Here is a 16,254-nt window from a genome sequence, read left to right as displayed (position 1 = left end):
TCAACCACTAAAATATACAAAATATGGAGCTATAGCTAATAAATCATCAAATAAATAAAATGGAATAAAAATAACTAATCCAAATAAAGAAGAAAAGGGGAATAATAAAGAAGATGGGACAAGATAGAAAACAAACTGCACAACGATATATTTAAATATAACCACACCAACATAAAATGTAAAACTTCTAAATATATCAGTTAAAAGGCAGAAAATATGATTGTCAGACTGGCTAATAAAATAAGACTCAACTATATATGCTGCCTACAACAAACATAATTTAAATATAAAGGCACAAGCAGATACTGACTCACAGATATACAGAATAAACTAGTGGTTACCACTAAAGGGAGGGAACGGAGGAAGGGCAAGATAAGGTCAGGGGATTAAGAGGTATAAAGTACTATGTACAAAATAAATAAGCTACAAGGATATGTACAAGGATATTGTACAAGCTATGTACAATAAATAAGCTACAATTCTATATATATTGTATAGAATGGGGAATACAGCCAATATTTTATAATAACTTTAAATGGAGTGTAATACAAAAAAATATTGAATCACTATGTTGTATACCTGAAACTAATGTTGTAAATCAATTTACTTCAATTAAAAAATGAAAATTAAAAAGATAATAATTTTAAAAAGTAAAGATGGAAAAATGCACTAGCTAAAAACAAGCTGGAAGGAGCATTCCAATGCCAAACTAGGTAGATTTAAGAGCAAAGAATATTAATATAGAAACAGAAGGTCTACTTTGTGGAAAAAAAGTGATGAATTCATCAAGAGGACGTAACAATCTTAAATGTTAATGCCCCTAATAACAAAGCTTCAAAAGACATGAAGCAAAACTGAAGAACTATAAGGAGACACTGACAAATCCACAGTTACATTCAAAAATTTCAGTAACTCTCAAAAACTGATAGAATAAGCAGACAAAATTAGCAAGGACAGAGTAGCCTTGAGTAACACTGTCAAGCAACCTGATGCAGCAGAGCATATATTCTTTTCAAGTGCACACTGAACATTTACCAAAAAAGACCATTTTTAGGGCATTAAAAAAAAAGTTTCAATACATACAAAAGGGTTCAAGTCATAAAAGTTATGGAATTAAATTAGAAATCAATAAAAAAAAAACCTCTGGAAAATTATCAAACATTTAGAAACTAACACAGCTATATAAAACTCAGCGTCATATAAGAAATCAAAAGGGAAACTGGAAAGTATTTTGAACTGAATGAAAATTAAAACACAGCATACAAAAATTTGTGGAATGCTGTTAAAGCAGTACTTAGGGGAAATCTTACAGCATTAAATGACTATCTTAAAAAAGAAGGGCTCAAATCAATGACCTAAGCCTTAAGAAACTACAAAAAAACAATATGAAACAAATTAAATCCAAAGTAGGCAGCAGAAAGGAAATAATAAAGATCAGAGTGGCAATCAATCAAATAGAAAAGAGCAAAATATTACAGAAATTCAACAAAACCAAGAGTGGTCCCCTGAGACCAATGAAAATAATAAACTTCTAAACCGTCTGATGAGGAAAAAGAAAGAAAACATTAACTATCAATAACAGAAATGAGAAAAGGGAGAGAGGGTCTCACAAAACTTGTACACAAAAGGGAAAATTATGAGCAACTTCTGCTTGTAAATCTGTCAATTTAAATTAAACGGATAAGATTCCTCAAAAGACACAAACTACTATAGTTTACTTAAGAAGAAATGGGTAACATGAATAGTTCTATATCTGTTAGTTAAGAAATGAAATGTATTGTTAAAAATCTATCCACAAAGAAAATGCATATGGCGTCACTGATGAATTCTACTGAACACTTTAGGAATAAATAATACCAGTTCTACACAAACTTCTCCAGAAAACTGAAGAGGAGAAATAGTTCCCAGCTCATTCCATGAGGCCAGCATTATCCTAATACCAAAACCAGATAAAGACATCACAAGAAAACTACAGATCAATATTCTTCTGAACATAAATACAAAAAATTCTAAATTAAATCCAACAGTAATAAAAAGATAACCAGGTAGGGTCTCTCCTACTACTGTTTTAACATTTATAATCAATCTGTATAATTCATAATATTAACAACCAAAAGAGAGAAAAACTATATGATCACCTCAATAAACACAGAAAAAGCATCTGACAAAATTCAATAACCATTTCTGATTTTTTAAAAATTCTCAGCAAACTAGGGATAGAAGCAAATATTCCAACCTCATTCAAAGCATGCATCTGATAAGAGAATTCATACCCACAATAAAAGGAATCCAGATTGGAAAGTAAGAAATACAACTCTTTACATGATAACATGTTTAGATGATTCTCTATGTAGAAAATCTTATGGAATCTACCAAAAAGTTACCAAACTTCTAAAAAGTTAGTTTAGCAAGGTTGTAGGATACATGATTAATATGCAAAACTCAATTAAATCTTTCTAACCTATCAATGCACAGAAACTGAAATTTTAAACACTATCTCTTACAATGCAATAATTTTCTAAAAACCCAATTTTAAAATGGGCAAAATAGCACATTATTCACAATAGTCAGAATGAATCAAGACAACCCAGATACCCATCAGCTGATGAATGATAAACAAAACATGGTATATCCCACACAATGAAATATTATTCAGCAATTAAAAGAAATGAGGGAATGGTACATACTACAACATGGATGAACCTTAAATACATTATGCTAAGTGAAAGAAGCCACAGGGTATATGATTCCACTGATTTGAAATGTACAGAATAAGGAAATACAGGGCAAAAGTAGATATTGCCTAGGGCTGGGAAGGATGAGAGAGCTGGGGATAATGAATAAGGGACTAAAACCAACAAAAATGTTCTAAAATTAATTAATGGCAATGGTTGCAGGACTCAAAATATACCAGAAGCCATTGAACTGAAAGTTGTAAATGGGTGAATTGTATGTAAAGTGAGCTATAGCTCAATGAAGTTGTTAAAGCAACAAGCAAATGAAGTCGCTGTTGTCTCCAAGGGGCAGGACTCCCAGGAACTGGTCCTGAGCCGGGAATCACCTTGGAAGCCATGGATGAGCCCCAGGTGATGCCTCCTCCCCTTTCAACCTCCCCATCCCTCCTTCTCCCTCCATGACAAGCCTCAGAAGCCTAGGTGTTAGTAACTCACCACCTGAGCCCTCAGGAAGGTGGGCGGCAGCTTCAGATCCTCCTCAGCACAGTGTATCAAAGGAACTTGCTGGCAGATGCTCGCAGGGCAGGAACCAACCACTTCAGTCCAGTGATGTAGCGGGATTCTCTGAGGATAGGCAAGGAAATCGCACGCCTCTCCTTCCCCATGAGCCAGTCATCTGGTGCGTAGTGTTGGCTGCCAAGCCAAGATTACAGGGAAGGCCCCCGGCCCCCATTACACACAGTGGAGCACATCTGCCAGCCGGTCTGTGGCTCCTGGGAGAGGGTGGGGTGGAGAAACCTGAGAGGGAGGCGGGGATGGAGTGTTGCCCCCAACATGCCGAGAGCAGAGCGGGGAGCCCATGGTACCTCCAGGTACCTTACCTGGAATCCTTTCCAGACAAGAGCCCTGCCTCGTGGGTAAGCAGAGAAGAAATCGTGCAACACCAGGCCATCTGGGAGCTGATGGGAGAGCACTTTCCCCCGCAGTCCTTCCTGATTTTAGGTGCTGTTTTATACAGCAGGGCTCCGGCACCTCCTCCGCCCTGAGATGATGGAGCATTGGCCCAGGGCAGGCCCTCCGCCCTGAACCAACACCAGGGTCTCCCTGGACTCTGGTGAGTGACACTGCTGTCACCAGGACAGTGACAGCCCCAGAGCTGCTGGCACCCGTGAGAGGGGACTGGCTCGGAAATGCCAAAACAGGCGTTAGGAGTTCTGGAAGCAACTGGGAACTGTGGGACATTTTGCACAGAGAAAACAATTTCTGATCAACCCATCCCAGTGATGTGTAGCTTGTACTCAACTATTCACAGCAGACTGTTTCAAGGACTTTATTTTAAATTGATATAGAGTCTGTTCAGTTACCAAAGCCATTTATTGCATTGTCTCCATTTCATAGCTGGAATTCAAAGTGTTAAAGATTCGATTCACTCAAGTGAAAAAAAAGATCAAGCAATCATCGTAGGAGCTATTTTCTGAAGAATATGCCAGTATTTTATTGTTCTGTGCCTTTAGATTACAGTACCAACGTCCTCCTTCCAGCCAAGTGTGAGACACGGGTCTAACTAAGGACCACATGAAACCTGGGCAACAAACCCTCCTGTAACAGCTGTGACACGGGAGCTGGCCTCCAGGCCTCGTGAGTTAGGACACCCTGCTTGCCTTTCCAGAAACACAGAGGCTCTGGACACCTCAACCGGTCCCTGTGGTAGAGGGACTGAAGGATCCTTTTCTGAACTTGGCTTCTCCATGAAAGAGACAGGAGAATGGCTTAAATGTTAATACACCCTGAAACTTAGAAACAAAAACAAGTCTGTGTCTTCTGCAAAGCTGGTGAACATGTGGATGCCAGTGTTTTTAGAGTGAGATGTTTTAGGGGCAGTGGGTAACTGACTAAGCAAGGATGCTGTGTAAGATTTTTGTTTTCCTGGAAAGGCAGAAAAGACTGAAAATCAGTTAAACATAACATTTAGAATGTAACATCTTCACTTGGGAAATTTATGAATATGAATCTACACGGCAACAAAACACCATCTTCTGATGATTGCACTGGCAAAGTTGGCAAACCCACACTAATTTCTGTTTCGCTTATTTCTTGGCTCAAGCTCAACACTTTCAGCTGACCTTGTTCGACGATTCTGTCTGGGGCTTATTTCTATGTCTTGAAGATCATTTCTGAAAATGGAAAAAAGAAAATTCCAGCTTAGAAAATGATGATCGTTATTATTCTACAGCAGTTTCTGGTTTATAAGTGCTTTCCCATGTGTTTTTACTGTAATCCTCCAAATAGCCTTCCATTCCACTGACAAGTCTACTATGATAATTATTACTACTTTTATTATTATTCCCACTTTACAACTGAGAAAACAGTGACTTAGCACAGTTCACAGATCCTAAATGACAGAGTTAAGAACTGAATCTCCTTCTCAATCAGAATCTAGCAGTTTTTTGCTTCTGCTTCACATGCAGAAAGCTGCCAAAAAAAAAAAAATGTTTCCATTACAACAAGATGAAGCCAGAGAGTCTAACAAAATCAAAATTTATCTCAATCCTGTCAGAGAGCTGAGGTTGTAAAGGGACCAAGAAAACAAAGCCCCCTCCCAACAGAGATGGGCCATGCCCATCCCCTCACTTTGGGCAGAGCGCTGGGGGAAAGAGGTGGCTGCCATTCAAGTAAGTGGGAAGACAAAAGCGAACTTTCTCTGGATTCTGGAGCACATGCACAGACCAAACTACATGGAGAACAGGCTCCCAGACTACATGGAAAGAGAAGTCCAGACATCTCAGCAGAACATGGCTTCTATCTGCCCTGCGAGTGGGCTATATGCCACATAAATGACCACCCGCAGCCTGAGGCCAGCCCGGACTGAGAAATCAGAAGCAAATAAAATGGCTGTGGTTTAAGTTTCTAAGTTTCAGGGTGATTTGTTATATGGCAATTAAAAAACTAAACAGAAACTATTTTTGTTCAATTCATTCTGCTTATCTACCACTACATAACAAACCATTCTCAGGAAACAGCACAATTGTTTATTTGGTCATGATTCCAGATCTGGGCAGGGCTTGGAACCGACAGCTGAACTGAGTTTGGAGGATTCACTTCAAGGAAGGCTCACTCGTCCGGTGGCAAGTTGGTGCTGGCTGCTGACTAGAAAATTGGCTGGTGAGAGGGCTGCCCCATCCTCCTCCAATTGTCTTCTCCCCATGCCCAAGGTGGGCTTCTCACAGCGGAAGGGCTGGGTCCAAGGGGAAGAATCCGAAAAGTGAGCATTCTGGAAGGACAAGCCCCACTGTGCAAACACTAACCAAGCTGCTTCTCATATCACATGACCAAGTGCAGAATCAATGTGGGCCTTGAGAGTGTGAGTACTGAGGGGGCGTGATTCACTGCACCCACCAAACTAACCCTAACCCTGGGTGTATTCAGTTGGAAAAATCCATCAAGCTGTACACTTAAGATGTGTTCACATTAATAATAGTTCTTAATAAATAACAATTAATAAAGTCCCCTCCTCCAAAAAGAGACAGCCAAATTATCAAGTCTCAACCAGAAAATATGTTGGGATCATTAGTGTACTGCAAATGACTTCTCATGGGGTTAGGATGAAACGCAGATTGCCAATAGAGAAAATGATTCTTCCTTTTCTGATTTTATAACATTAGAAAAAGCTATTTCCTAAAAAAGGATTTTTAAGGCACTAAAAGGTAAAGCACAAGAGATAAAGAGTTAAAAAAAGATTTATAAGTGGCAATCCTTATCCACCCGGGAGTGTGTTTCCATCCAAAGAATGCGGACTGGCATATTCAATCTCATATGCCTACTGAGTGCCCACCCTGGGACTCCCCTCCCCCAGGCACCGTGCAAGGTGCGGGGCCTAATGAACATCCTCTCTAGGAAGCGAGTCGGGGTTTAAGTGCAGACAGAGTGCTGCAAGATCAAGGGAGTAGTCAGGGGCTTCCAAGCAGAGCTGTCCAGGAAGGAACCACAACTCCTGTGTGGATGAAGAAAGGAGAAAAGGCAACTAAGGTGGAAGCAACAGCAGTTTAAGGCAGTATGACTCTGAAGCAAAGATGAGTAGTTCAGCTTGGCTGTAACGAGGAAAGAGGGGTGGGGAAGGACGGTCCAGGAGCCAGCGGGCAGGCTGGGGCCGTAGCTCACGAGTCCCCACAGGACTTTAAACTACCACAGAGAACACGGTGTCTTTCAGGTCTCACTGGCAAAATGAAGCATACTGACTAGAGGCAGAGAGACAGCCAGCCAGGCGGACAGCTGTGGCAGGAAGCCAGAGAGAAAACAAGGTCTTATGCAGACTGTGGCACAGAGGGGCTGACAGAGTTAGTTCAGGGGTCATCCACAGTCCCGCTCCTCAATGAGGGGGCCCCAGAAGCAGCATCAGCAACCCCGGGGAGTGTGTCAAAATGCAAACTCCTGTACCCCAGCCCAAATCTCCAAAATCTCAATCTTGGGGTTCAGTGGAGCCCAATAATCTATTTTAACAAGTCCTCCAAGTGATCTTGATGTACATTTAAGTCTGAGGACAACTTATCCTTAGGGTTTTGCAATCAACTGCATCTGAGACGTAAGAGAGAGTGAGAAGTTGACAATGATTCTTAGGTTTCTGGCTGGAGCAGTGGGGAAGACTGTTGACACCACTGCCCACTGAGGGAGGAGAGAGTGGAGGGGGAGCAGGTCTGAAGAAGGGACTCAGACTCCTGGAGGCAGAAACATCTCCTCCACAATTTCATGTGGAAACTGAAAGCTGGAAACATGAAACGTGAAATGATTTACCTGGACCATTTTTCTTCCTATTTTCATCCTATTCAATGTAAATATATCCTGTAGCTCAAATTGGTAAGATGAACCAATAATCATAGATATAAGAACCTCAGACCAACCTACAGAAAGTAGGGTTTTGTTTTGGGTGGGTTTTTTTTCTTTTTTTTCCTTTTTTTGCTGCTTATGAAAATACTGCTTTATATGGGGCACTGTGTTACTAAAAGAACCTCTCAATCATTTATGGAATTAGGAGATGTATTGTGACTGAAACAGCATGTTCTAGGACTAATATCTCAAACATGTCACTTGCGGTACCACAAAATACCTATAAGCTTTGTTGTTATTGTCCAGTCACTGTCGTGTCCAACTCTTGGTGACCCCATGAACCGTAGCATGCCAGACTTCCCTGCCTGTCATCATCTCCTGGAGCTTGCCCAAACTCATCTCCATTGAGTCAGTGAGGCCATCCAACCATCTCATATTCTGTTGCCTTCTTCTCCTCTTGCCCTCCATCTTTCCCAGCATCAGGGTATTTTCCAATGACTTGGCTCTTTACATCAGGTGGCCAAAGTACTGGAGTCTCAGCATCAGCCCTTCCAGTGAGTTTCAGGGCTGATTTCCTTTAGGATTGACTGGTTTGATCTCCTTGCTGTCCAAGGGACTATTAAGAATCTTCTCCACAACCACAGTTTGAAAGTGTCAGTTCTCCGGCACTAAGCCTTCTTTATGGTCCAACTCTCACATCCGTACATGATTACCAGAAAAACCATAACTTTGACTATAAGGACCTTTCTCAGCAAAGTGATGTCTCTGCTTTGTGTTGATGTCTCAACACTGTCTAGGTTGGTCATAGCTTTTCTTCCAAGGAGTAAGCGTCTTTTAATTTCATGGCTGCAGTCACCATCCGCAGTGATTTTGGATCCCGAGAAAATAAAATCTGTCACTGTTTCCACTTTTTCCCCATCTATTTCCCATGAAGTGATGGAACCGGATGCCATGATCTTTGTTTTTTGACTGCTAAGTTTTAAGGCAGCTTTTTCACTCCTCTTTCACCCTCATCAAGAGGTTCTTTAGATTGTCTGCACTTTCTGCCATTAAAGTGGTATCATCTGTGTATCTGAGGTTGTTGATATTTCTCCCAGCAATCTTGACTCCAGCTTGTGAGTCATCCAGCCTGGTATTTCGCATGATGTTCTCTGCATATAAGTTAAATAAATAATATACAGCCTTGATGTACTTCTTTCCCAATTTGGAACCAGTCCATTGTTCCATGTCCGGTTCTAACTGTTGCTTCTTGTCCTGGATACAGGTTTCTCAGGAAGCAGGTCAGGTGGTCTGGTATTCCCATCTCTTGAAGAACTTTCCACAGTTTGTTGTGATCCACACAGTCAAAGGCTTTAGCATAGTCAATGAAGCAGAAGTAGATTTTTTTTTTTTTTAATTCCCTTGCTTTCTCTAAGATCCAGCAGATGTTGGCAATTTGATCTCTGGTTTCCCTGCCTTTTCTAAATCCAGCTTGAACATCTGGAAGTTCTCAGTTTACATGCTGCAGAAGCCTAGCTTGAAGAATTTTGAGCAAAATCTTGATAGCATGTGAAATGAATGCAACTGTACAGTAATCTGAACATTCTTTGTCACTGCCTTTGGGATTAGAATGAAAACTGAACTTCTCCAGTCCTGTGGCCACTGCTAAATTTTCCAAATTTGCTGGCATATGGAGTATAGCACTTTAACAGCATCCTCTTTTAGGATTTGAAATAGCTCAGCTGGAATTCCATCACCTCCACTAGCTTTGTTCATAGTGATCCTTCCTAAGGCCCCCTTGACTTCACACTCCAGGATGTCTGGCTCTAGGTGGGTGACCACACCGTGGTTATTTGAGTCATTAAGACCTGTTTTGTACAGTTCATTGTATTCTCGCCACCTCTTCTTAATCTCTTCTGAATCTCATGAACAGTATGAAAAGGCCTGTAAGCTTAAGATGCGTATTTGCAGAGCTATTATTTTGTTGAGAAGTAAAGCTGTGTGGTCCTTTCCTGATTCTGTTTCTAAAGCTGGACTGTGGCATAAGCTGGTTCAAACTGCTCCACGTTCAGCTGAAACCAGGAAGCCTGGATTCTTACCCCAGCAGGCCACTACCTAGCTGTGAACCTTAACCCTGTCAACTTACCTCTCTGGAGCTCAGTCTCTTTCCTTATAAAATGAAGGGACTGGACTAGACGAGCACTCACATCCTTCCAGGTTTAACAGTGCCTATCTGTGAGGATCAGCGATGGGATTTGTTTTCTAAGTGCTTTCTCATAGTAATGACTTTAGGAGGTTGGTTACCATTGCCAAAAATGGGCTTGGACTCAGGAATTCTGCGTTTAAGCTTGTCACAGCCATTGATGTGAGGGTTTAGTTTAGCATGAACAGGGTGATTCATGGCACAAGAGGAAGTAGTTAGCTAATGAGTGGTCTCTTCTTCCAGAATTCAAAGTTCAGAAATGCTCAGGTGAAAATAAGGCAGCCACAATCTCAAACATTCATAAAACACTACTGTTTGAGCCACCAAATACCTTTTCCATTCTCCCAGTGATTCAGCTATAATACTATAAAATGTCAGCACAGTGAGCTTCATTCTTGGGACAGACAATTTAGCTTAATGGTCAAAAAAAGCTGAATTTTGACATATTAGATTGAAATCTCTGTTCTATCACTTATCACTTATTATTAACTGACCTTAGGGTAGAGATTTACCTCTTTCAGCCCCAGAGAGGCTTTCAGAAACATGAAGACATCAAGAGCATCAGATTCTGCTAAGAAGTCAAAGGAGATGCGGCCTAACACATTGTTCTTTGGACTTGGCCACCTGGGTTTGATCCCTGGGTTGGGAAGAGGGCATGGCAACCCACTCTAGTATTCTTGCTTGGAGAATCCCAGGGACAGGGGAGCCTGGCAGGCTACAGTCCATGGGGTCGCAAAGAGCAGGACACAACTGAGTGACTAGGCACAGCACAGCACAACATGGTCTTCAGTGACTTCAGTAAAGGCTATTTCAGAAGAACCGAGAGGCCTGGCTGAGGATGTTGACGAGTAAGCGAGATGAGGAATGCAAACGGCAAGTAGAGGCTGCCTACTGAGAAAGGCAGGAGAGACACAAGAGCAGCTGCAGGAGGATTCTGAGTGAGAGGGAAGGCTAAGTGTTTAGTTGGCTGGGTTCAAGTTGGGAAAGATTCAGGCTCGCTGAAAACCCAATGAAAAGACTTCCCTGGTGGAGCAGTGCATAAGAATCCACCTGCCGTGTTGGTGGCCTGAGGGCTGAGTTTTTTCACTCCTCTTATTTTGGGTGTTGCTACTCTGCAGCCGATGGGATTTGTGGGCTGGACCAGTGGTGACAGGGTTAGAAAAGGAAATGTAGGAATCTGGCTCTCAGAGACAAGGTTTGCAAACTTGCAAAAATTCCAAGATTTCCTAGAATAAAATAATCCCCAACTGATTCTGAAATTGAATTTTTGTTTAGGATCAAGTTTAGGACAAGAATAGGTATGCCTCTTTGGTCTTATGTATTATAAGTACAAACTGTACTTTTTTTGCACATTGGATTAAAGTTATTTCCATCAGCAACAGTCTGTTTTTAACCAATATGAAAAGATTGTTAGACCAAATGTTTATATTCTTGAAGTGTATTTCATCATTGGTTACAGTTTTAAGTGGAAGACGACTGCCTTTTCATAGCCATAAAGTGAATTATAAGTGCTGTTCCAATTCCAACATTTCTTTAGGAATATATTGAAATACCAACAATAGTTTGAATTATGTTCTGTAATAAAGTATCAGTTCTTTTACAATGTAAAAAAAAAAAAAGAAAAGAGAAAAAGAATTTGCCTGCCAATGCAGGGGATACAGGTTCGATCCCTGGTCTGGGAAGATTCCCATGTGCTGTGGAGGAATGAAGCCTGTGTGCCTAGAGATTGTGCTCTGCAACAAGAGAAGCCATTACAATGAGAAGCCCAAGCACCGCAATGAAGAGGAGCCCCTGCTCGCTGCAACTAGAGAAAGCTTGTACACAGCAACGAAGACCCAGTGCAGCCAAAATTTAAAAAATTAAAAAATTAATTAAAAAAAAAAAACAGTGAGAGAGAGAGGAGTGGAGGAGAGAAGCGGAAGTATCTCAACAAGAGCAGAGAGAAGAGGTAATGTTCCTGACAAGAGGGCAGGAATGAGGTAGGAAAAAGTGGACTCTATAATACAGGGATAACCCTTTATTATAAAAGGAAGGAATTATAAAAGGAGGAATAAAATATGTATAAAAACAGGCAGATTTATACATTCGATGTTGAAGGGTAAGGATTCCCACACAACAGCTTCTATTTCCTCTACCAAAGAAGAGACAAGGTCTTCAGGGAGGCTCGAGTCACTGAGACCTGAGAAGGGTGCGAATAATCTCTGTGAAGAACAAGACAAAGAAATAATCACAGAAACAGTAAAAGCGCTAGGCAGCTGTGAGGGCCCACTTGGGGCGTGATCGTCCTGAAACTGCAGTGGAACAAATCTGCCTGGATGAACTACAATCTTATGACTAGTAACATTTAGGGAAGTATTAGAAGTTTTCTAAAGACTCTAAACCAGTGCTTAAGGCCTGACTGTTAAGTCCGGACTATATGTTGCCCACTGGAACAATTTACCTTTAGAAGAACAACTTCTGACAAGTAACCAGCGTTATTAAGCTAGGATTCCATTTCTACGCAGAAATATACAGAAACAAGTAGTGAACCGGAAATCTTTATCTTGAGATGCATGAATTACTACTTTCTTAAGTCAGTAAGCACAAATATTCTTTGGTTTGCAAATCAATTGTATAGAACCATAATTTATCAGGTTAAAGTACATGAGTATTTAGTGATGACGAGAACTCACTTATGTGATGCTTCCCAGGCTTCTTCATCTTCTAGAAGATCTCTTATGATGTCTGAACTGGAACTAAAAGGATATGTAAGTCAATATTGCCTGATAATAAAAAGACTGTGCTTCCATTTATATAAAATTATAAAAAATGCAACCTAATCAAAGGCGACAGAAAGCAAATGAGCAGACCAGTGGTTACCCGCGGAGGGTGGGCAAGGAGGGACTACAAAATGGCACAAGAGAACTTTGAAAGTGATGGACAGTCATCATCATCTTTCTTGAGTAGATGACATCACAGTACACATGTGACAAACTCATCAAACTGTGTGCTTTAAATATTTGCAGTTTAAAATGTCTATTGACAGAAGAATGTATAAAGAAGATGGGGTACATATATACAACGGAATATTACTCAGCTACTAAAAGAATAAAACCATGCCATTTGTAACAACATGGATGGACCTAGACAGTGTCATACTGAGAAAAATAAGTCAGAGAAGAAGAAACACCGTATGATGTCCCTTATATGTGGAATCTAAAAAGAAATGATACAAATAAACTTACTTACAAAACAGAAACAGATTGAGAGACTTCAAGAAGGAGCTTATGGTTGCTGGGGGGGACGGATGGGAAAGGGATAATTATGGAGTTCGGGATGGACGGGTACACACTGCTATATTTAAAATGGATAACCAACAAGGACCTACTGTACAGCACATGGAACTCTGTTCAATGTTATAAGGCAGCCCGGATGAAAGGGGAGTTTGGGGTACATGTATTTGTATGGTTGAGCCCCTTGCCATTTACCTGAAACTATCACAACATTGCTCGTTAACAGGCTATATCCCAATACAAAATAAAAAGTTAACCAACAAAATAAATAAATATTTGCAGTTTATTATACATCAATTCAATGAAGCTGTGTTAAAAAAACTTAATTAGTAATAATAATGAAAAAAATCACTAAAGCTTAAATAAATCCCTTAATAAAAAAACCTGAATTCAAAAGGAATATAATCATGAGCCTTTTCAATTTCAATTTATGGTAACCAGAGATCAAAGTATGTCTTAAAAACTGCATTTTAATGATGAAATTCACAAGAGATATTAAGTTCCTTAGTGGCTGTTAGTCCCTTTGTAACCAGATAAAGTACAATATAATTAATTTGAACTGTACTTAAGTAATCAAATAAAGTATAATGTAATTAATTTGAACTGTACTTATACTGTAATTTGTTATAATGCAACCTAAAGTGCTATGTAATCTTTGGCCAATCTGTGCAAAGGGGCCAAATCAATAGAGTACAGAGGGCATGTATTATTTCTTTAAAAGAAAAATGCTTTGAGGCTTTAGGCCTACCAAATATATATAAAATGTACGTGAATACAAAAAAAGCATTTCTTTAGACATCCAAGACACAGACTGTCATTGGCATTGTATGAGACAAATTATAAATAGTGATCACAATCCCCAGGGTGGAGAAGGTTCAAACAAAGGAATAACTCTGTCTCAGGCAAGACACAACAGGTGTGGAACTGTTAGTGCCAGTCTTATTTCTAGTGATATTCTCACAGACAACAAAAGTTTAAAAATTATGAAGATTTAAAGTACCAATGAATCATTCTCACCCACTTCTGACAAACTGCTTTGAAGCAGTGTTTGCCTACGACTCCTGAACAAAAAAATAAAAAGGGCAACAGTCAATAAACACAGCTCTGTACCAAATATTTTACTCAAGGGGTTTCCCCAATTCAGGACACTCAAGGAGCTACACACAGGGCGCCCCTGACCATCATTTGTCATCCAGCACTATCCCCCAACCAATTCCCTCCCACTAGGTGGCAAAATTGCTCCTACTGAGAACTCACGAGCCTGGGGAAATGGAGGAAAGGGGTGGTCATACGGCTGTGGGTCCTTGTAGGTATCACATCACTAGAAAAAGTAAAGTCGGCTTCTTGCTGACATCCTCTCCCCAGTAGACACATACAATTTTTTTTAAACAGGAAGGTTACAGAGCATCCCCACTATTCCAGCTAAGCAAGCAGGATGGCCAAGCCTGTCAAATAACATACCAGTCTGAGATCAACTTACTTCTGGGCTTTCAAATCACTAGCACAAATAACTGATTTATTGAAGGAAAATATCTGCAGTGTATTAATGACACAAACCTAACAGGTTTTTGCTACACTACCTCAATGAGAACAGATGGTGGAGGAGGCATACAAAACACACATCTCAGAAGTGGTCTACAATCTCTTCTTCCTCTGCTACTTCATGACCACCAACCAACATCATCCATGGCTCCTTGAATTCCTCAATTCTCATACCTTTCCTTCTATTCCAGCTTGTCACTAACCTGATGATAATCAAATCACTAAACTGAATGATACAAAGTTTGGGAGGTCTGACGTTTACCTAAAATGAAGTTTCAGCATATTTTGCTGTATTCAAGTCACCACTACTAAGAAACTTCGAGTTGATGCTGACTAATACAACTAAAATAGCAGACAGAAATGTCCATCCCTTTTGAGGATAATGTGCATGCATGCTCAGTCATTCACTCCTGTCCAACTCTTTGCAACCCCATATACTTCAGCCCGCCAGGCTCCTCTGTCCATGGAATTTTTCAGGCAAGAATACTGGAATGGGTTGCCATTTCCTACTCCAGGGGATGTTCCTGACCCAGGGATTGAACCCACATTTCCTGGCATTGGCAGGTGGATTCTTTACCATTGTGCCACCTGGGAAGCCTCTTAAGGTAATGTACTTACTATATTCTACTCAAAAGCCACATTCCTGAAATTAAACACCAAGTTTCACAAACAGGATTTTACAAAGAGACTACTGGGTAAAACATTCAGTGTTACTAAAATGACCACTCTCAGATCTCCTCCTTGTGGACAGCAGTAATTAGTATCTTTAAAATCTTAGTCATTTTAATATGGCTTGGAGATCAAAAATTCCTTTCACACACTTTCAAGATATCTAAACAATCCTCCATAAGAGAAAATAACTACTCACTCTGGAACACCCAGAGTCAGGGCATGCACAAGCCTACACAGGCTATAGTTCTTAATTCTCAGACAAGAACTTTTTTCAGAGTAAATTTCAGATTCCCTACAATTTGAATTTGAAACAGTCCAACAGATCATGATTTAAGAGTGGAGTCTGGAACCTGAAAGTTACAGCTCGCTGTGGAAGGGTATTCAAATCATGCTCTCTGATGTCACCATCCAGACAAGGCTAGAGTGGATATGATTATACAAACTAATACACAAGACAAAGATTCACAGGCAAAAAATGTGAATCCTGAATTTTATGGAATCCCACCCCCTATTCGAGAAGAGCCTAGTAGATCTATTTGAAACACCCACACTTAATTTTTCATACCATTTAGATTTCATTTTCAGCTCAAACTTTCAAAAGTGTAAGCTTAGCTATTTTTTATTTGCTGGCTGGTGGTTGGTCTTTGTCCTAGTTGGTCTTCCTATAATTTATTCTTGTCATTCTCTGATCAAAAGAAGTGGCATAACATCTTACCAGGTGAAGGAAATAATTTCTTTGCTTATTTTTCTTGCAGCATCTTATTTCATTCTACCTGTGAAGATTTTACACTAAAGCTGAAAAGTGACATACCAAATACCTCTGGCAATATTATGACTGGTCATACTACACAGAAGAAAAAAATCAGATTTACATATTAGACAAAGTTAAGGTTTCAGTCCTATTTCTGTCACTTAGCAAGTAATCCTGGGCAAGTTACTTAATCTTGCCTCAATATCCTCATCTCTACAGTCAGGATCAAAAAAACATATAGTTTCAACTCTTTGCGACCCCTTGAACTACAGCCCACCAGGCTCCTCTGTCCAGGAACTCTCCAGGCAAGACTATTGGAGTGGATTGCCATTCCCTTCT

The 16,254-nt window shown here is 40.2% G+C and overlaps 1 protein-coding gene across 1 annotated transcript in view; it reads right to left on the bottom strand.

Annotated features, from left to right (window-relative positions):
- Positions 1-3,999: 3,999 nt before the first annotated feature.
- The window catches only part of RAD18 (RAD18 E3 ubiquitin protein ligase), a 98,887-nt gene continuing 86,632 nt past the window's right edge, over positions 4,000-16,254 (bottom strand). The window contains exons 12-13 of the mRNA XM_061128038.1: positions 12,351-12,413; positions 4,000-4,849 (exon numbers count right to left, since the gene is read on the bottom strand). Coding sequence (XP_060984021.1) covers positions 4,747-4,849; positions 12,351-12,413 — 166 coding nt within the window. The 3' untranslated portion in view covers positions 4,000-4,746. The remainder of the gene's footprint in view (positions 4,850-12,350; positions 12,414-16,254) is intronic.

This window comes from Dama dama, chromosome 24 (genome assembly GCF_033118175.1).
Source record: "Dama dama isolate Ldn47 chromosome 24, ASM3311817v1, whole genome shotgun sequence".
In the NCBI taxonomy this organism is placed as follows: Eukaryota; Metazoa; Chordata; class Mammalia; order Artiodactyla; family Cervidae; genus Dama; species Dama dama.
This window is presented reverse-complemented; position numbering and strand designations above follow the sequence as displayed.